The 22,018-nt window shown below is 40.7% G+C and overlaps 3 protein-coding genes across 3 annotated transcripts; 1 reads left to right on the top strand and 2 right to left on the bottom strand.

The window, feature by feature from the left end:
- Positions 1–1,405: 1,405 nt before the first annotated feature.
- LOC306774067 (keratin, type I cytoskeletal 18-like) lies at positions 1,406–5,023 on the bottom strand (the record flags this gene model as incomplete). Its single annotated transcript, XM_079264050.1, has 8 exons — positions 1,406–1,716; positions 2,627–2,661; positions 2,809–3,038; positions 3,819–3,944; positions 4,022–4,183; positions 4,253–4,409; positions 4,488–4,570; positions 4,640–5,023. 8 exons carry the CDS (start codon positions 5,021–5,023, stop codon positions 1,406–1,408), a joined length of 1,488 nt encoding a protein of 495 aa, XP_079120176.1.
- A 395-nt stretch (positions 5,024–5,418) lies between these two features.
- LOC306774068 (intermediate filament protein ON3-like) lies at positions 5,419–8,825 on the top strand (the record flags this gene model as incomplete). Its single annotated transcript, XM_079264051.1, has 7 exons — positions 5,419–5,577; positions 6,697–6,905; positions 6,990–7,050; positions 7,139–7,234; positions 8,150–8,314; positions 8,392–8,517; positions 8,601–8,825. The coding sequence occupies 7 exons, from the start codon at positions 5,419–5,421 to the stop codon at positions 8,823–8,825; spliced, it is 1,041 nt and encodes a 346-aa protein (XP_079120177.1).
- Positions 8,826–15,034: 6,209 nt separating this feature from the next.
- gpbar1 (G protein-coupled bile acid receptor 1) lies at positions 15,035–16,057 on the bottom strand (the record flags this gene model as incomplete). Its single annotated transcript, XM_079264045.1, has 1 exon — positions 15,035–16,057. Exon 1 carries the CDS (start codon positions 16,052–16,054, stop codon positions 15,035–15,037), a length of 1,020 nt encoding a protein of 339 aa, XP_079120171.1. The 5' UTR covers positions 16,055–16,057.
- Between the last annotated feature and the right edge of the window lie 5,961 nt (positions 16,058–22,018).

Raw genomic sequence — 22,018 nt, forward strand, 5'->3', positions numbered from 1 at the left:
GTTTCATCAGTTCACATTTTAGCAGATTATCGTCTCATTCCCAGATTTAGCGCTGAGCACAGTTTGCATTTAGCCGCTCCTGCAGAAGTTGGATGTTTACAGATCGCTGGGAGGTATTTCCTTATCGGGTACCATCATGGTGCTTACCACCTGGTGCAGAAGAAGACGGCGACGGACTGGTTTCTTCTGTTTGTTAAAGAGGCGTCTGACTGAACAAACGTCAAGCAGCTGCATGTCTATGGAGCTACGTTAGCGACATAAGTTTTCTAACGTGTATTTACCTGTTTGCAGGTGTAACAAGATGTACAGGTACAAATTAAATCAAGTATGAAAGGGTTTGCTTCTCTAAAGATAATATTCAGTTTTGCAAGTAGAAAATATTTGTCCATTTTACCCGCCTGCTTATGAACCAGTTAGATTTCTCTGATCCCCATCATGGCTCTCTACTGGGTAAGATGTGGATAAAACCTTCGTAGAACTGGGAGATAGTAGACGTGTTTTCCCACTTACGTAAAGAAAACCTCCATAAACTGATTTTTGGTGAATGAAAATGAGACACATGATAACTGCTTATTTTACCCCAAAAGTTATGGAAATTAAACTTTTATGTTTTTTAAATTGCATTTTTCAATTAAATATCGTACTTTTTTGGTCTAAGTACAAATATTCACAAATCAAACTAATATTTTATGTCATTTTATATCTAAACAGTTTAGTTTGAGTCTTGACTCAGTTCAGATGGTCTGGTTTACGACAGAGTTGTGGAAATGCGCAGCTATGTGCAAGTTTTTGATAACTTCTAGCTCCTAACAACTTCCTCTGATCACTGCAGGACCATATATTTCAGATTCACATACCAGAGATTGGTTGATTTAGTTATTTTTCTTGGTAATTTTGTAGATCCATTAGGATTTGTAATGCATGTGCAGTGGAAACCACAATTTTCAAGGTTTTCATGGTGCGTTTAGTAAAGAGACGTTTAAAGTTTTTGTTCTTTGTGGGTTATTATGCTGTAAAATGAGTTTTAACACCTCTGATCTTCACAGTACTTTGGTTATTGATCAGACAAATCTGATTGGATCTTTCCTGGTGTGTAAAATATGTGATGAAAGTTGTATTTTTCAACTTGCAGAATGAACCCATACATGTTTTTTGCGCCTAACTAGATTCCATACGCATGCAGCTCCATTCTGCTTCATGTTCGTTCATCGCTGCGCCTTTAGGTTACGAAAACAGTGAAGATCATGCCAAATATTTATGAATGAAAAAACATGAGGCCAGTTTTTCTGGTTCTGAAACCGAATGCATTTATTTCACCAACACCTGAAAATGTACACGTTACCATGGTAACCTGACAGGTTTGACAGCATGCAGACAGAAGAGAGCAGGAAAGCGCTGTTAGAGATCAAACTTTAGTTTCTTCACCCTTGGACTTGGACTTTTCCTCTTCATTGTCGGACTCGGAGGAGGAAGAAGAAGAAGAAGAAGAGGAGGAGGAGGAAGAGGAGGAGGAATCCTTTTTGGCTTTAGACTTTTTGGTTTTTGTCTTCTTTGAAGGTTGGCTGACCGCAGTTGCTTCGTTGGCCGCCTCCTCTTCAGCTGGAGCGTCGTCAGACAGGTTGGGGGGGGTAGATTGGTAACAGGGGGCAGTTTCCACCTTCACCAGAGCTGCTGCCTCTTTCACTGCTTCCTGGTTCACCTCACTGGACCGTTGATCTGGAAACCGGAAGTTTAAAAAAACCACCGGTTTTAAACATATCAGCGTGTGAAACGTCACTTTGGTTCTTCCTGTTAGCTCAGTGATTCTCATTAGTTTCTCTTTTTGTGCGTGGTTAACGTTTCCAGAATCATGCTTTTGATTTGAGTGAGTTCCAATCGGGTTATGATTAGATGCAGCGACAATCGGACCACAGTTTAGTGCAGCTTAGTGACGTTAAAGCGTGTCGGAAATGCGCTCATTTGCATCCTTGCCCAGTTGTCGTTTAGAAGATGAATCCATCTTCCAACCGTGAGAAAGAAAGCCAATAACTGCACTTCCTAAACGGTTCCTTTCACCAGAAAGGTTTGTGTTTATACTAACTATGAGAACAGACTATCTAAAAGAGACAAAACAACCATGAGTCCATGTTAAATCATGCACCTTGCAGATATTTTTACACCATTAATCATCTCTTTTTGGGCTTTTCTGTGTCGCATTTACTTGTTAAAGAATTATTCACATCATCTATTCATTTTTTGACGCCATTTTTGCATTAAATTTCACCTTATTTAACCAGTTTGTCTCATGTCTTTTGGTGACACTTGATGGTCACTCTGCTGTTTTGTCTCTTTGTCCACTTTTTCCTGACCTAACTCTTCATTTATGCTTCTATTAAGCCTCCTTTTTGCATCAAACCACTCAGTCTCTGGCCTGTGACTGCTGCAGTAATCATTCCATGTCCTACTTCTAAAACTCTGAACTTGTTTGGGAAGCTGTTTCTTCCTTCTTTGTGTTTCCTTTTGGAAACCAGCCGAGCAGATTGCACGTCAAACCAGTCAGTAAAACCGACTGATGTCTGCTTTCCGATCAGCTGAGAAGGTGGTGATCTGATCTGATGTGTTTTTGCCGACCGGAACCAGAACTTACCACTGTGCAGAGCATCCTCTAAAGCAAACTCCAAGCTGTCGGGGGAGAAGAACATCAATAACGCAGCGAGTTGTGAACAGTTTCTTTGTGTTTCAGCGCGTCTTGCTGTGTGCTTTATAACCGTCCATTAAAAACATCCTAAAAGACAGAGGAAGATCCTGACAAACCCTCCTCATCCTCACCTGTCGGCGTCCGCGGTCATGCCATACATGAGCTCCTGGTAGTTGTTGATTTCCTGCTCCAGCTTCATCTTGACACACAGCAGGTTCTTGTTGTTCTCCATCTGCTGCTCCACCTGAGACCTGACGTCCTTCAGGTCTGCCTCCAGCTCCAGGATGATCTGATTGGCCGGGCCCAGGCGCTGGTTGTACTCGGCTTTGGTGTTCTTCAGGGTTTCCTCCAGAGTGTGGTTCTGGTGGGGGAGACGGGAGGTGACTTGGTAAAAAAGCTCATGGACTAAACCGGTAAGACTGCAGGAACGAAGCGGCGCGTTCAGGCGCTTTGGCGGCGTTTTCAGCCTGAAACCTGCAGCTTTACGGCGTGATGACACAGCAGAGGACCCGCTGGCTAGGAGGCGGACGAGGACACCATCCATCCTAACAATGTTGATATTCGTTGCATTTTCAGAGAAATCCACCATTTCCTTGCATGTCAAAGTGTTTATCTGCATGTACGAGACCCAACTGTCCAGGTTATGTCTTTGCTCTATAGTTATGGGTAGTCTAGCCAACCTTTACTTATGTAGCAATGGGGATGTTACCTGATGCACTGAGAAGTACCTCGCTCTATTTCTCTGATATATTCATGTATAAATATATGACAATATTGCCGTCTCTAATTTATTTCTCCTTTTTTCCGCAGGTCTTCCTGAATAAGTGCAGTTGTACATGTTGATCTGTCTTTCCTGTCGTCTCCACCCCAACCAGTCGAGAACCTGAGCCGGGTTCTGCTGGAGGTTTTCTTCCTGTTAAAGGGGAGTTTTTTCCTTCCCACTGTCGCCTCATGCATGGCCAGGATGGGGGATTGGATCCAAGTCATGACTCGATGCAATCAGTCGGTTTCTATTATAGGCTATGTATGAACTGGATTGAAATGATGTGTATGTAAAGTGTCCTGTGACAACATTGTTGTGAAGTGGAGCTATGATAAAGCTGAACTGGATTAAATGTGTGTATGTGTGTGTGTTGGTTACCTTGCTGAGCTCCGTCTGAATCTGAATCTCCAGTATTTTCTTTTGCTTCAGCAGATCCTTGAGCTCAGACTTCCCAGACTGCGCCGCTTCCACGTTTTTGGCTTCCTCCACCTTGATGTTGTCAAACTAGAGGAAAGGGAACGAGTTACAGCAGACTGGGGGGGGGTGGGGGGAATCAGACACACCTGGATGCCAGTTTCTACCTTCTTCTTGTACCAGTGGTCCGTGTCCTCCAAGTTCTTCCTGGCTACGTTGTCATACTGGATGCGAATGTTGTTGACGATGTTGGCCAGGTTGGAGTCGTTGGACTCGATCTCAACCTTCACCTCGGAGTTCTTGATCTTGTCACAAAGATCATCCACCTCCTGTAAGAAACACGTAAAAGGTTTAGGTCCAACCTGCAGGACTTGTGAGGCACCTGCATCCAGACTCACATCCTTGTGTTCCCTCCCAACTCGAGCGATCTCGTCCTTCACCAGGTCGATCTCTCTCTGGGTGTGATCCCGGCTGATTTTCAGCTCTTCGTCCAGATTCCTCAGGTTCTCCAGGTCCTTTTCCAGCTCCTTCCGCGCCTTTGTCTCGTCATTCAGCCTGTAAAGAGCAACAACAGTGAGGAACACACAGGTTTTCCTGATGAAGAATGAAATCTCTGTGTTTTTGCATCATTACTTGTTCTTGAAGTCATCGTTGGCCAGCTTGGTGTTGTCGATCTGCAGCAGCAGCTTGGCGTTGTCCATGGTGATCTCTTTGATCTGAGGAGAAAGATAAATTCAGTCGGAAATGTAATGTTATGTGAGGAAATGCAGAATGTGATGAGCCACCTGGTTCTTGCGCTCCTGCAGAGGCTCCTGGACTTTCTCCCAGTTGCGTCCCTCTGGCGTTTTCCTTTTGGCCAGAATCTCATCGATTTGCTTCTGCAGATCGTGATTTTCCTCCTGCAGGTGTCTGACTCTGGCCAGGTATCCGGACAGCCGGTCATTCAGGCCGCGGAGTGTCTGCTTGTCGTCTGTGTGGGCGACCGCAGGCGCGGCAAGCGCGGCAGGCGCGGCAGACGCGGCAGGCGCGGTGCGCGCTAGCGGCAGAGCGGAGTCCCTTTCCGTGTTGTTCCGCAACACGTTCCGCAGACCCTCCAGGCTCGCGACGGAGGCCCTGGAGCCCCTTCCACCTGCTCCACCAAACACACTGGCGCTGGTGTTTAAAGGCATTTTCTTCCTTCTTTGATTCTGGACTAAAAAAAAAAAAAAAGATCTGAGATGGAAGAAGTGTCAGCTGGAGTCACCTGGTGAGGAGACGGACAGGTGGGTTTTATACCTGCTCCTGCTGGGGGGGGGGGGGGGGGGGGGGCGGATGCTATTGGCTCCTGAATCCCTCCTCACCTCCAACACAAAGAGCCTCAAAGCTGCATTTCCAGAATTTCATGTTTCTGCTTTTATTCTTACTCTTGGAGGGTTGCAGCTGGCCGCTTCTGATTGGCTGCAGGCAGACAGAGGGCGGTGGTGGGTTCACGGACCCCTTTAAAAGCCAAAAGGTCTGCAGGTGCCTCTCATCTCCTCTCCTCTCACCTCACCAGCCAGACTCCTGCAGACTTTCTCCAGACAACATGTCTAAAGCCAGAGACTACAGCAGCCGGAGCTTCACTCCCGGCACCGCCAGGCCGCAGAGGAGCCAGCCCAGCTCCAAGGTGGACACGTCGGGGAAATTCAAGGAGAAGCAGGACATGGTGTCCCTCAATGACAAGTTCGTCGCGCTGATTGACAAGGTTTGGAAACTCCTTTTCACATCAGACACGCAGATATGTTAGGGGGGAAAAAAGGATTTAAAGGGTTAAAATGAATTTTTTTAAAAATATTTTTTATAATGTTCAAATAAATTTAAACGATAAAATAAAATATAAGGAATTTTTTTTATCAGGTATAATGTTTTATTACATTTTCATAATATTTTTTAAAATAGTTTTTTTCAAAAAATTTTATTTGAATATTTTTTCAATTTAATTTTTAAATATTTTTTAATTCAATTTAAACATTTTTTTATTTAGTTTTTTTTTTAACATTTTTTATTTATTTTAAAAAAAAAACATTTTCCCTCTCCTTAGCAGCTACAGTTTCTAAAGTTTTTATTTAAGCATTCAAAATATAAATATTTGAATTAATTAATATATTAATCTCTTAACACTGGAATTTATTTCTAATTAAATAAAAGCAAAATAAATACAGTGTTTAAAAAATAAATAAATAAATAAAAAAAAATAGATGTTAAATAAATTCACAATAAACTAATTGTAGCCTGTGATATGAATACATAAATTGAATAAATGAAATTAAATTAGAAGCAAGCAGAGAGCACACTTAGACAAGCTTTTTCCCAGTTATACTGGGATTTACTGGTATTTAATGGGGATTTAATACCATACTGGGATTTTTTTCTCCCACCTCCGAATTGTTTTTAAAGTTCCTGGATCTTTGTAATAAAAAGACCAGAAGTGCTTTGTTGCAGGTTTAGTAAAACGATAAGAAATCCCTCCTAAGTGAGATCATTCTCTCCCTCTGCAACAACCCAGCAGCTGTAAAACATGTTTCCTGGAGCGTGGTTTATCCCCGCGTCTGAAATAAGAGGAATTCTCTCTCCTGCGGCCACAAAGCTTCTCCTGCAAGCTGGAGGCGACGTGCGGCGAGTTGAAGCTCCCTCTTCTGGATGAAGGAGAAAACACTCCCCCAGCGAGCCATGAGCCTCATGTTTTCTGTCTCCATCAGATGTAAATGACTCCCAGTCTTTCCATTCCCAGCTCATTGTGGAGCATGGTGACAGCAGGCTGCAGGAGAGGTGAAACTCTGCTTCTGAACGCTGCTCAGCGGCTCCTCGGCTCTCTGCCCTCCAGGTGAAGGCTCTGGAGAACGAGAGGAAGAAGCTGGACACCAAACTGAAGATCCTGAAGAAGCAGGAGGACTACAACGGGAAGGTGGACGCCATCGTGAAGCAGCTGGAGAACGAGCTGAAGCAGCAGGTCGACAGCCTGCTCAACGACCAGGAGAAACTGAAGGAGGAGCTGCTGAAGGAGCAGGAGGAGGTGGAAGACACCAGGAAGAGGTCAGCAGCTGCATTTACAGCTCATTTAAGTCCAAAACGAGCCTCAAAGTAATTCTCTAACTCTGCATCTGCCTTTGCTTGCAGCTATGAGGAGGAGCTGTTCAAGAAAAATGACCTAGAGAACGAATTTGTCGTCACTAAAAAGGTCATTCCTGATATCTGGCAGCATTTTACCTCCACATTACTCCGCCTGAGGACTTGCAGAGATGCATGTGTGTGTTTATGTGTTGCAGAGCGCAGATCAGGGACACCTAGACGCTGTGGCGCTGGCCCTGGAGCTGGAGGAGCTCATGAGACAGATGGAGTTCCTCAGGGCTGGCTATGATGAGGTAAAATAACTGAGCTGGGACCTTTCCATTACGATATTTTGGGTGCGATTCTCGCAATTCTTTGATTATTGCTGATTTTTGTAAGTTAAAAAAGGTAGAAAACTTTTTTTTTTTTCAACGTTTTTTTTCTTGATTTCAATGAGAAAAAACAACCCAGTAGCCAGACTATCATTCTGCTGCTGTAATGTCCAGGAAACACATAAAAAGACCAAAAAAAATAAATAAATAAATAAATAAAATGACTAATTTTATAGTGGATTCATTTTATTTGTTTGGAAAAAAATCTTTTTTTAAAATTTGATTTTTTGTGTTAAAATTTTTTCTTTTGTAAAAAAAAAAAAAAAAAAGAATTATTTTTAACAAAAAAAAACAAATTAACACAAAAAAATCACATTTTTAACCAAAAAATAACTTTTTCTTTACAAAAAAAGGGAAAAATATTTTTTAATCAAAAACATACATTTTTTAACCAAAAAAATCCTTTTTTTTTTTACCAAAAAAATCCTTTTTTTTTAACAAAAAAACATCTATTTTTTAACCAAAAAATCCATTTTTTACCCAAAAAAATTCGATTTTTTTTTTCAAAAAAATCCTTTTTTTTTTTAACAAAAAAAAAAAATCAATTTTTCAACCAAAACAAATCACTTTTTTCAACCATAAAAATAGAAAAAAAAAAAAAGATAGTTTTTTTACCAAAAAAAAAAAGAAGATTTTTTTAACCCAAAAAAATCATTTTTTTAACCAAAAAAAAATCATTTTTTGCATTTGGTTAAAAAAACTTGATTTTAAAATTGTGAAGCAAAAAAAAATCCCCATTTTCCATTTTTCGATTGGATTTCCCGCCTCTATAAAATAACATCCAGATGTTCAGCTCTGGAGGAGCTGGTGAGAAGTTAACATCTGTCCGTCCTGCAGGAGCTCAAGGAGCTGGAGTCTCAGGTCCAGAATGAGAACGTGATCATCTCGGACCCCGACAAGCGGTCCCTGGACCTGGAGGAGGTCGTGAAGACCATTGAGGTTCAGTACGCCAACATGGCTGCACGCACCAGAGAAGAGGCGGAGCAGTGGAACCAGAAAAAAGTGAGAAAACGATGGAATATATTTATTGTGCTGATCTAAATCTGTATAAACACGACGATGTGTCCTTTCCCTCTCAGATGGACGTTCTGGTCCTGAATGCCGGAGAGCGGGAGCAGGAAGTGCGCGACATCAGGAGGGAGATTGCCGACACGCTGCGGGAAATCCAGAGGCTCAATGCCGACATCGATGCCCTGAAACGGAAGGTCAGGATCATATAAAAACATTCATCATTCAGGCATCTACACCCAGCAGCCAACCCCCCCCCCCTCTCTGTTTTCCCCGGCAGGAAGACCTCCTGAGGAAGGAGATCGATGAAGCGAGAGAAGAAGGAGAAGAAAACCTCGGCCAAGCCAGCAACGACATCGCCCAGCTGGAGGAGGCCTTGAAGCTGACCAAGCAGGAGTTGGCCCGGCAGATACGAGAACACCAAGATCTTCTGAACCTCAAGCTGGCCCTGGACATCGAGATCGCCACCTACCGCAAGCTGCTGGAGGGCGAGGAGCAGAGGTGAGCCGGGTTCCAGCAGCATGCATGAGAGGAAAATGTCTTCTGGCTCTAACGACTGTTTCTGTTCCATGTCTGAAGAATGAACAACCTTCAGCTCCATGCAGGTGAGAAGCTTTTATTATCTAATCAATCAAAGATACTTTACTCAGAGTTATCATTCCTAAATGAGCCGTTCTGACGTATTTCCTGGTTGTCATTAGGAGCGGGAAAATCGAATTGAAAAAATCGAAAATTGGGATTTTTTTGCTTCACAATTTTAAAATTGATTTTTTTTTTTTTTTAAATCTATTTTTAATTATTTATTTATTTGAAAAAAAACGATTTTTTTTTTTTGTTTAAAAAAATGGATTTTTTAACTAAAAAAATCGATTTTCTTTCAAATAAATCACAATAATACCCTATAAAATTGTCATTTTTATAAAATTGACGAGTAAAAAAAAAAGTTTTAGACATTTTTTTGGGGGTTTTTAAATCTACAAAAATCAGCAATATGGAAGAATTGTGAGTTTAAATCGAATCGGGATAAAAGCGGATCATCACAGCCCTATTTATCATGTTGCAAAAATAAAACTGATATATTTTTTTTATATTTATATTATGTTTTTATTTATAATTTATATAATTATATTTATATTTATATATTTTATATATTATTTTATTTTATATTAATGTAAATTTTTTTGATATTTTACATAATTTTTTGGAATATCATTTTAATATATTTAACCCTTTGGCTGCCTGAACGCTGGACCTCCCAGGCGTGTTCTACACACCTGATTCAGACTCAGACAAGCTCTGCACATGTCTGCTGATCTGACTCAGGTGTGTTGCAGCGGGGACACCTGAATCCTCCAGGACCTGATCTACTCTAACAAAGTCTCAGTTTGCTAAAATGTTCATCTGCTGTGCAGCAAACTACTTTACATGTCAAGTTAATGCTGCATTTAGAGCAGCATCAGTAGAGGTTTGTTTTCATTTCATTTTTACAAATCACATTAAAATACAGTGACACACCAATAAATTCATTATATAAAGCTGTGTTCATCTGTATTCATCCCCTTCCATTAAAGAAAAGGCTGAATTTACAACAGTCACTCAAATAACTGGAGCCTTAAAAAAGGAAAAATAACTAAAAATGTGCAAAAATATCATTTAGTAATATAAGACACTGTTTTTTCATTTAATTGAGTTGAAGAAAGGGAAAAAAAAAAAAAAAAAAAAATGTGTCCTGGACAAATTAGAGCACTGTTCTGTTGAACAGTGGGACAAAATACCTGTCAACAGGTGCAGAAGTCTGACTGAGAGGAACAGAAAACACCTGACTGGAGCGGAAACATTAAAGCATTGTTCAACTAAATATTACTTTATGACTGATATAATATGTCATAAATTGTCTTATTTGTTTGCTTTTAAAAAAAAATATTTCTATTGAACCAGAATTAGAAAATAATGTCATGATTTTCATAGAATTTTTATTTATTATTACTTTAGTTCATTTCAGCTTATTTTAGCTGTTTTTTTCCTTCTTTAATGAATAAATATGAACACAGCTGTATTTGTAAAAATCTGGACTCCCTAGAAACTATCTGTAGCTTCTAAATGGGAGCTAAACGGTTTATCATAGACATATTGTTTAGTTGCTTCTAGAAGCAACTAAACTGATTCCCAGTTGGCCTTAAACGCATCGTAAAGGTCTCGTTTTAGTCTACGTGATGTGGGAAGTTGTCCTAATCCTCTTTTAGTGCGACACAAGACACCAAAAGTTAATTATTATCATGATATGAATAATTAAAAACATCTAAACTGAACAAACGGATCTAAAACACACATAAATCTAAAGCTTCACTGATGTTTTGTGCTTCACTAAAATCAAACCTCTCTTCTGCTCAGATTTCTAAAAACAAACCAACCAATCCAAGTCCTTACTTGCATGCAGACGTTCACCTGCCATTGAAGCGACACTCCCCTCCAGAGAAGCCCCGAGCTGCAGAACGCACCAGCGTCCGGGAAAACGGCACCCCCCCTCAGGACATCAACACAATCCAAGCAAAGTTTCACGTCCCCAAGAAGCAGCTGCTGATCCGCGTGGAAGTGGAGTCAGGCCGAGTGGTCTCGGAAACCTCCCATTACACCGAGTGAATGACTGCAGCTTCCCAACAAATCCGCAAAATGTGAATTAATTCAGTTCAATTAATTTAAAAACATTTGAGTCTCTTGATGCCTTTTAAAAGACCGATCATCTTCTTGGCAGAGTGAACATCCAACACCAGCTGATTGAACTTCTTCCTCACATCCGTTCTTGTGTTTGCGTACATTAAAGCCCTGCTTTCAAAAAGGTTTTCTCATTTTAGGTTCTTTTCATGGAGTCCTTTGGTGTTTCAATGTTTTCTGACATGTTCTCTGCACCTGTTTCAGTCAAAGTGACCTCAACAGGACTATGTCTTTAGGAAAAAGTGGTTTTTTTTGTGTTTCTGTTCTGTTTCAGGTTGCTGGGTTTATGGTTAATAAAAAAAAAAAAGCAACATGACTAAAAAGCCTGCTGTCTTTCTTACAAACACACACAGAGTCATTACTTAAAGGGAAAGTGGGACCTTTTGGAAGTAATTGTGTAGAAACTGGAACCTGACAGTGTCATCCTGTTCCTTCCTGCTGCTCTCCCGGTTGTCCTCCGTCTTCCTGACACCGCCATATTCCGCAGTGGAAAACATGCTGGATGGTGACACAGCCATCTCATCACCTCCAGGGCTCCTAATGTTTCACCAGTTCTGCTTCCTAATGCGATTAAACGGGATTTTTCCTCATCGGCTCGCCTCTTTTCCACCCACGTACACGTTTAAAACCACATTTTTATGAGGAATCTCGCATACCCTACATTTAGACCTCAAATAAAAAGCCAATTTCTATTGGATGAATCTTTCCAACACATAAAACTTGTCTTTAAAAGCACAAGAAGACTGGATTCAAGCTGTAATATTTTATCTGAATATGACAGAAACTGTAAACTCACAACTTATGAAAACTCCCCGCTGGTTTTTGTTGTGGAAGCTAATCTTTACTTGTCTGGTAGATGTATTGTGGTTTCTGCATGCATCCCTCTCCCCTCTCCAGCTTGCATACCAGGATATAGATAAACACTGGCGAGGGAAGAAGGAGTAAACATTGCAGGCTGGGGGGTTGACAGATGGAGGAAATTTACGACCATCTAAATATTGTACAGAGAAAGCACCGAAATAAGAAATAAGGACAAAAGAAAATGTCTCTTATACTTATATGATGTAAAACACAGATAAAAGAGCTCTTTCTTGACTAAAGTTAACGTTAGCTGCAGGACACACGTTGTGTAATCCGGCTCAACGTTGCTAGAAAGACTGCAGAACCTTCAGTCCATCAGTGTACGAATTACAGCTGCAATTAACCAAGTTTTGACTGCGACTTTCCGGCTCTACTGCAATTTAATTCCTAGAGCAGTTTGTTAGTGGAAACCAGCACAATAAAGGGGAAATGAGACCAAATCCATGTCAGCTCTATGCAGGATGGTCTTATTTTTAGGTTATTTCTGCCAAATGTGGATTTAAAGATGATGAAATGCCTTTAAGAAGAAAAAGTGGTGTTGAAATATGGTCCTATTTAACACTGGCATCTTTTCCAATGATCTCCCACTGCAGGGATATTGCCATTTAAAGAGTGTGTAATGATTTCCCATCAACCATGTGCTTGTTCTGTTGAGTAACATACGACATGAACACCACGCCCCCCTTCCACCCCCCAAAATAAGGGTTTTGGTTTTATTCCATAGGTTATGACCCATAATGACATTGTTGGCTATAAGACTTCCAGCTAAAGGTATTACACTAAATAATCTAATCGTAATGCAGTTAGATTTCTTATTATCACCACTCTCAGAAAATAAAGTATCTAATTGTACCTTTAGGGTTATAAAGGAACGCCCGTGCGGTGGTATTTTCGAAGGTATTGCTGTTGAACCCTCGGCAGTGCAGATTGTACCTTTTGAAAATCAGAGGTACAGTGCTGGTCTTCATGAGGAAGGAGGCAGGTAGATGCAGGAGTCCAAAGTTTAATTGAAATAAAAGCAGAACAGGATTTGGAAAACTTCGACACATGGACTTGGTACGATGACTTTACAGGCCATTGATGGAACGACGGAAACACAACGGCAATCTGGCAAGAAGAAAATGATAGCAAGGGGTATAACAACACCGAGGAAAACTAACAAAATAACAGGTGAAGTGAGCTGCCATGTCGCACCAGGTAAACTGATGGCAGGAGGTAGAAAGCAAAACAGAAAACACAAGGGACAACCTACAAAGTAAGACAAGAAAAACAGAACTTAATCTGACAAAACTACAAAATACTAAACCAAAAGCCAGAGACCAGGACACAAACTCCACCTTTTAGGGTACAACAGCAAAACCGTCAGACTTGGGTGTGCAAAATGGGTTGACTTTTTTATTTGTTTGTTTGTTTGTTTCCATAAAAAGGAAATTCACCAATATATCTGATCCAAACCAATCTGCTTCTTTAGGATCCTTACGTTGGGGTCTCACTCTTCCTGATCCAACCCTCAGGACTGAAGCTTGGCAGTGTTGATCCATTGTTTGGTTGCGAGAACCATCCCCTTCATGTGCAACTTTGTATCAGGAACAAAGTTGAAAAACTGCCATATGTAAATGTACGGTGGCTTTTTGGTTGTTTAAGGCAACACAACAAGAAGAAAGACACAAACCTCTTCTGTGTTGCGTTATTACGAATTGTAAAAGCATGACCCATCATTGTGAATTGTATTTTAGAGTAGGATGGCCTTCGTTGTCCATCAGGAGAACGGGGCATTGGTATATTTTTATTTATAAGGCCGTGCTTGGTCTGCTGCCATCCTACATCTGGGATTTAATCACACAGAGATGTGTTGATTCTTATTTTTTGCAATCGAACCATCATTTGATGGTTTATGTTCCATTTGCCTGCACAAAACTGGGAAAAAGGGCCTTTATCTACTCCACTCCGTCTACGTGGAATTCTTTGCAGAGAGACTGGAAATTGTCCCAACTTATTTCTTTGAACGTTTTTAAGTCCAGAGTGAGAGATTTTGAGATGTCTTTGCTTTAGTTGTAATTGCTTTTAATTATTTGTTCTGTTTAAGTGGTAACATGTAAATTGTCTGTAACTCTTGCTGCCTCTTGGCCAGGACTCCCTTGAGAAAGCGGTTCTTAACCTCAATGGGACTTTCCTGGTCAAATAAAGGTTAAATTAAAAAATTTAAATTCTGCACTGTTATGTAATGAAGGTGCTATAACATCACGCTACTACAGCAGAGACATCTATCACTTTCCGTCTGGCACACCACCTACCTGCTAAGGGTACCGTTGGCTTTGGAAATGCAACAGAGATCAGGGTTAACTGAACTGTACTAAACTGTCCTTCCCCAACGCAAACACCTCAGAAGAAATTAATTACCATTCCAGTGACAACCCTTTGTATCCACAAAGGTACAATCAGGTACTTTTTTCTGAGAGTGAACAAGTACGGTGTTGCTGTGTCACCAAGACAACCATCAAAGTATAAATCAATTAGTATGAAATAACAATTTAAAAAAAAAAGAGGGTTCATTCATCCATTCATTCATTTTCCTAACCGCTTAATCCAGTTAGTCGCGGGGAAGCTGGAGCCTATCCCAGCTGGCTTTGAGCGAAAGGCAGGGTACACCCTGGACAGCTCGCCAGTCCATCGCAGAGCAAAAGGAAGGTTTTCACCACCAAATAGGATTTTTGTCATTTTGATTTCAGCCCATAACCAAGTAATGTTTCTTGTCTGAACTAAACCAGGTTGTAAGAAAATGTCCTCAGAAAGAAAGAAAGGGCAGTACTGCGTAACTTTGAACATGAAACACCTAACATGTTGCGCTACAGTCCCATGGCTGAATGCACCACGTTTTCATGCCCTCCATGTGGAATGTGAAGAATTGCATGAGATAATAATAAATGAAGGGTTGAAATTTGACACAACTATCTTTCCTTTTTGCAGACATTTTTATTTTATACTCACTTAAGGTGCTTTTTTTCCCATTTTATGAAAGAATTAATGCACATAAAGGGAGGCGGACACGACCCAACAGCTTATGGAAGTTTATCTTTTCACTGTAAACTTATCTTTTACAGAAAAAAAGCTTCATAAATATTTGAGTTCATGAACGTAACTTCAGACTGCCGTCTCTTCTGATCCACGTGTCCTTCTCCACCTGTCTCTGAGTTTCATGAAAAGTTTGTATGCTGGTTCTGTGTACTGTCTGTTTGCCAGGCCGAGCACCAGCGGCACCACAGCCATGCTTCCGATACCAGTGCAAGACAGCACGATGTGAGTGGTGGAATTCCACTTGGTCTCACTGATTAAGAAGGCAATGCAGACATGCATGTAAATAAGGTAGGGAACCCAGCAGGCCAGAAAAGTCAGCGACACAGCCACCACGCAGCGAGTATACCGCAGGTTGAGCCTCTGCTCCTGGTCTGAGGCCTGATTCCCTCGATCCACTGCGCGGTGAAGGCGGCGGATGTTCTTTAGCTGGCCTCGGGTGATGCACAAAACACGGCCAGTCATACCAGCAATGAAAAGAATAGCAGGTAAAACCAGACCGTATACCTCCAGGTAGATGAAAGCATTGGGGAACACCCGTCGGGAGGAGCAGCAGGTAGTGCGGTTTGTGGAGCAGTTTGAGAGCAACAAGTTCTGGGAACTCTCACAGCAGCCGTTCCAATCTGGTCCCGTCCAGTTGTTCCACCCAAAAGCAGGCAGAGATGCATACAGGAGGGGAGGCGTCCACACGACAAGCAACGCTAAAGGGAAGCTCCGATGCATCCACAAGTTGTTGTAATGCAGAGGGTCAATGATGCAGATGTAGCGCTCATAGTGGACCATCACCAAGTTGAACAAAAAGGCCAGAAAGAGGAAATTTGGAAACACATGTGCCACCAGACAGGAGTGGAAACTCAACTCTCGGTTCAGACCCATCAACGGGATGAAAGGTAGCGCCAAGCCTGTGCTCATGTCAGCCACTAGCAGGCTGAGGAAGAAGTAGTTGGGCGTGTTGTGGAGCTGGCGATTGCAGGAGATGCCGGAGATGATGACGAGATTGGCTATGATGATGGAGGTGGAAAGTGGCACAGTGATGGCGTAGATGAGCCGCTTCTCAGAAAGCAAAGCGTTGGAGTTATTGTGGTCCATCTTCGGTGGTATTTATGTCCTTTCATTTGCAGCCAGTCCCATCAAGCCACAGGTAACCTACAAAGACAAAAAATATTGTCAAAGTGGTCTGAACAAATTCATTAGATCACCTGACAGCCTTGTTGCATTCAGCAGCACAGAGAGATTAGCAGGACAGCAGGACAAAACGTCAAATGGAAAGATGCAGAAGAAGGCAGAGCAGCGTAAATTCCATTAAATTGATTGTGAAATCAAACCAAACAGGAAGAGATTGAATCAGTAATGATGCACTTTTAAAAAAAACTCACCGTCGGGTTAAAAAAAAATCCTTATCTTTTAAATACTTTTAGATGAAAAACCTTTGATCAACACTGAATTGTAAGAATTGCAAACTGCTTCAGAGCTGCTACTGCTATGAAAATAGCACCACTTAAAATTGTTCCCAGCTACTTGGCCGCCGTGCAGCTTCAAGAATCGACTTGAGCAGAACTTTTAGAGTGAATTTACTATTTATGTTTGCCACATTTACATTGTGATGCCTTCACAGAGCCACTTTGAGCCCTTGCTGAAGTAAAGTCACACGTTGGAAGCGTAAAATTCTGCAACTCCAACTGGCCTTGTGCCTTTCTGTTGTCTCCTCACTACAGAAACAAATATCGCCTCTGTGTAAGTCAACAGCATATAGGAACACATGTTAATAGACATTAGGCTGCTGTTGTTTAATAATTTATCAGCCTGGACTCTGAGGTTACAGCGCCCTTTCTCTCTATCATATCATAGGAACTGATGCATAACCTGGGTGTGGATAATTTAACAGTTTATAGTTAGAATAAGATGCACACATGTTCTTACAGTCACTTGTAACCCCTGCGAAAATATTACACTTGGTAATATTTGCATTTGGTTTATAAATAAGCATTGCAACATCCCTGAAACACTTAAATGTCTTGGTGTGGCTTCAGTATTTTTTAAAGGAATGAAAAAGTTAAATTTACACAAGTAAATGTTTTGTTTAGACTTACTGGTCAAACAGTAATTATTGCTTTCTAACTGGAAAAGAGTTTCTTTTTATGCAGTCATCAGAGTTCTTCTTACATTTATTTAAGGACAATTGCCAAAACTTTCCTTCACTATAAAAAACAGAACTAGAATTAAATAGATTTTATATAGTTGAAAATAAAACAACGTGAAATGTTGCAACAATGAAATCGTATATAATAAACAAAGATGTTTTACTTTTTTTTTTTTATTGTTAGAAAAGTATTTACCTTTTTGTGATGAGCAGTCCAGTTCTGTTTCATCTGTGAGAAGACATTTCACTAAAAAATACTTTCTGCTCATCATGTCCACCAGTAAGACCGATTAGAAGATTCAGCATTAACCACAGGAGCCTCGTCTTTATCACGTACGACTGGTTTCAGTAAACCCGACCCCGACAGCCTTTGCAAGCCACACCACAAAGTCAGACAGGGACTGAGCACCAAAGCATGCAGCTGCTGCCTCAGATACTTTAAGGAGGAAGTGTGCTATAAAAGGAGGAGGAGGCAGTCGTCATTCTGAAAGCATCGTTTCCTGAGGAGAGTTGCTGGGAATGAGGGCAGCATCCACGAACCCCTGACCAAGTAGCATCTGTCCATGGCCAAATGTCCATTCACCATCATCCAGGACTGAAATCCATGAATGGAAGAGAGTAAAAAGCTGCTGCTGCTGCTTGAAAATGATAATAAGATCTTTCAGATTTGTGTTTATTTTCCCCCACATCATGTGCTCTGTCAAAGTGTCACTCCATATAATGCTTAATGATACATTATACATTATACATACATTGTGGAACATTCATGGCAGAGTCCCAGTCCTTGAAGCGATTGATTAAAACTTTTATATCTGGGTTTCATCTTTGGCTGATGTGTCTTCAGAGTGTCTTTATATCAGGGGCGGATTAAAAATGCACAGGGCCCTGGGCCCAGAGTGCTCCAGGGGCCCCCTTTCCCACCACGACATTGTGAAAATTATGAATGATACAGTGTGAAACAACATTTCTAACATCTCTCAGCCAATGGTACCAAGAGCAATACACTATTGGTAGTGGTGTAACGATCTTTTTATATACGTTTTGTTTCTTGTCCAAACTGCTGATGTTTGCCCCACATGGGCCCCAAGTATGAGTCAGCCCCTGGGCCTGTGTCCTTAATGCCCATTGGATAATCCGGCTTTGCTTCATATAGTTATGATATTTTGTTTCCATGTTCCCAGTGGGACCACATAGATGCTGAACTTTAGGGAAAATGGAGCTTTGGGGTGTTTCGGATGACAAATCAGTTGGATGTTATATTTCAGATAATCAATAACCCTTGCACAATGACAAAACATGCTTTTGCAGACACATTTGGGTCTAACTTGGGAAATATTTTGCCCTTATGGTTCAGATAAGGACCATATTTAGACCAATATTTGCTTTCTGGGAGCTAGTTCGATCAAATCTAATTAAAATGAGGATTTTACACCCATTGAGTCTGTTTCACTTTGTAACCAAAGTTTTCAACTCAAACCATTGATTTTCATCCTTCATAATAAATCACCTTTATCAACGTTAACCTTGTGGTAAGGGGATTGAAGAGAACAAAAATAATTCTAGTTGTAATGTAATTTTGGAGCCAAAACTACTCAGCTGCTATTAGCCTCCTAGCCATCTGATTTTTTAAGCATACAACATGAAAATTTCTTAAATAATTTCATCAACTGAGCTAGTTTAAGGCTGAGAGACTATAATTAGCCTACAATACCGGCCATTGACCTGTTTTTTAATCTGATTAGAAGGTTTGCTTTCTGCACATTAGCTAGTTGAGTGGATTTGGCGTTAGCATAACAGCTGCAACAGCTTTTGTATTTTTAATCTAAAATGATAAGAAATACACCCACCAACTCTTCTAAAGATTGTTAATTAAATAATACATGTAATTTGGATCATTTCTCCAAGCAAAAGTGTGAAAAAAGGTCTTTACAAGTAATTAGAAGGTGTAGTGTGTAACATTAAGCTAACGTTAATGTGAAAACTTGAAAGTGAAATTCCTAAACCCCACATTTATGACTGGCTGTTCAAATCAACATTAGTTTAAATACAAACCAGGTCAATGTGCTGTTTTTGCTGAAAGCTTGTTTGGTTGGTGTAAATCTCCTGTTACGTCTACATTTTTTGTCTATCATGACCAAATTTGAACTCTGTCTCATGTACATATTCCCTACTTTTAGGTATTCGCTTCTTTTGTTTAGCCCAAGGATGAACCAAACATTAATACAACGTTGTGTACGACTGAATCCTAACAACTGTCACGGACATCTCATGTTTAAACAGATTGTTGGATGGAAGGTCTGCAGCGAGCTGTTTTGTTAGCCAAACACGGAAGACTCCTTCCCTGATAGTTTGGAGCAGACCTGGTTCTTGTAGAGATGGATGCTCAGCCATCAGATAATAGTTTTAAACAGAAATGTTCCTGAGTCGTGGAGCTTCTGAAAAGACACTACACAGGCTGGACATGAAAGCACAACATCTTCCAGAGCAGGAGATAGAGAATCCAGGCTTTCCAGGAACTCCAGTAAATGTGAACTAATAGGCTTTATTTTTGTAAACAGTGGGGGGAAAAGGTAGCGCGATAAGATGAATTAAGCTTTTTTCCTGAAGACTTTAGCTAACGCTGTTTTCAGCTAAGGGTTGAAATATCGTTTTAATTTTTGTTTGTTTGTTTCTTTATCAATGCAGATAATGAATTTAAAACTAATCTGCAGAGAACATGGAGTTTTATATTTTATATCTTTGTTTTTTAAATACAGCAAATCAACATTTTTTTTCCATCCAAAAAGGCTAGGGGCTCTGTAAACACAATTAAGACCAAATATTGAATTTATCCATCAATTTTTTCTTCCTTTTCATATTTATAAGGTTAATATGTGGCAAAGTCCATCCCAGCTATCATACAGAAAAGCACAATTACATTAAGTCACAAGTTTAGTTATTATCTGTTTTTTTATTGTTTCTTTTGTTTTGTTTTTAATCCTCCTGAAACCCATCTTTATTCAAAAATTATTTTATTTTATTTTATTTTATTTTGCCAGCCAGTAAAATTAAATCCAAAAGGTACATACCTCTTTTGTTTTTAAAATATACATAATGTAAAATTAAATCCCATGACCTCAGCTCCAGGCTGTGTAAAGATGGTCAATATACAGTAGTTAGATGTAAAGCTGGGTGCAATGTCGTAACTGGGTGGCTAGAATGGAAACGAGAACATCTGTCCTGCGTTTGAGCTGGAAGTCTCACAGTCAAGATAGGAGACACTGTCAAAGATGATAGAGAATGATCAAGCCCAGATCCTGTGGGACTTCCAGATCCAGACTGATAAACTGCTGTTAACTAACCAACCAGACATTGTGCTGCTTGTCAAGCTAATCAGGAAGGCAGTATGGACAGATACAGCAATCCAGAAGGACGGCAACATCAAGATGGAACGTGTGAAGCTGGAAAAATATCAAGGATTGGTTCTTAACACTCCAAATTCTCTGGAACGTTGTTTTTATATGTGAGTTTGGTCATTTCTATCTATTTCCATCTGCATTAAAAAACCAAAGCATTACAATTATGCAGTTATTGTTCATTAAATTCAGCTTGGAAATAAAAAATTACAGTAAGAACTGTAATAAAAGCAATCTGACTGATGAGGGAAAATGTCCTGCTGTCCCTAAACACTGCAGCAGGCAGGAGCAGCTTTTTTCTTTTCAAAATGAACAATGCATTAAGATATTACACATCTTTATGCATCATCAGACCACTCGGTCCACTCGGTGAGTGCAAACATTTCACTGCGTGTCTGAGTGAGTCATGCATGTACACATCTAGGTACACAGCCTTTCTTTGCACACTGAGGCAAAAGGAAGAAGCACTTGGGCACAGGATACCTTCAGACAGATGTTTTTCCTCATTCTACTCTGTAACCAGGAGGAGGGGAAGAACAGAAGACAAAAAAAACCTGTTTCTGAATCCCACCCCTCCAAAGTAAAAGCCCTTGAAACCCAACATTTAATATTAATTTGGCGTTCAGAGAGCCAAAGCGATTATAGTGAATAATTTCTCTGTATTTGTCCATTCTGGTCTTCATCAGTGAATGGGTAACCAGTCAAAGCTCTGTTTACTCGTCTCTGAATCTCTGAGCCATTAACACGAGTAACTGTACACAGCTGTGAGGAACTGCTGCAATGTGACTGCCTCACTTTCCACCAGATATCCAGCAATCAGTTACACAGTAACACAAACATACACAGTCACATTCATCCCTCTTCTTAGCAAGCAAGTGCTGAGTTCATGTGTTGCCTCTCTTGTAGGAAATATGTGTCGGGGCTGTAAACTATTGCTAATGTTTCACTCATCCCATCATTTGACGGGAAATGTTTCACACAACTTGAAGTGGTCTACTGGGCATAGTTTTATTTACACAAAGACTCCCCCGTGTATTTTATCTTTGAGAAGATTAAGACAAACTTAAACAGCATCAGAGCAGTTTAACAACGTTTACAATGATTGATGAAGCACTTGGGAAAATACAAACATACAAGAAAAGTACATTTCTTCATAAACAGACTCCAACAGCTGGCTTTGTCCTGAAACACCTCATAAAGCTTTTGCACTATATTAAAAATGAGAATATATGGAAGGAATAGGGTGGATTGCCCTCTCCGGGTCTGGATTGAGGTCCTGCCTCAAGTGGAGGAGTTTAAATATCTCAGGGTCTTGTTCAGGAGTGATCCATCCATTCATTCATCTTCTGCCGCTTATCCGGGGTCGGGTCGCGGGGGCAGCAGCCTAAGCAGGGAAGCCCAGACTTCCCTCTCCCCAGCCACATTTGCCAACTCTGCGGGGGGGATCTCGAGGTGTTCCTAGGCCAGCTGAGAGATGTAATCCCTCCAGCGTGTCCTGGGTCTTCACCGGGGTCTCCT

Source organism: Telmatherina bonti, assembly GCF_933228915.1.
Source record: "Telmatherina bonti genome assembly, chromosome: 24".
In the NCBI taxonomy this organism is placed as follows: Eukaryota; Metazoa; Chordata; class Actinopteri; order Atheriniformes; family Telmatherinidae; genus Telmatherina; species Telmatherina bonti.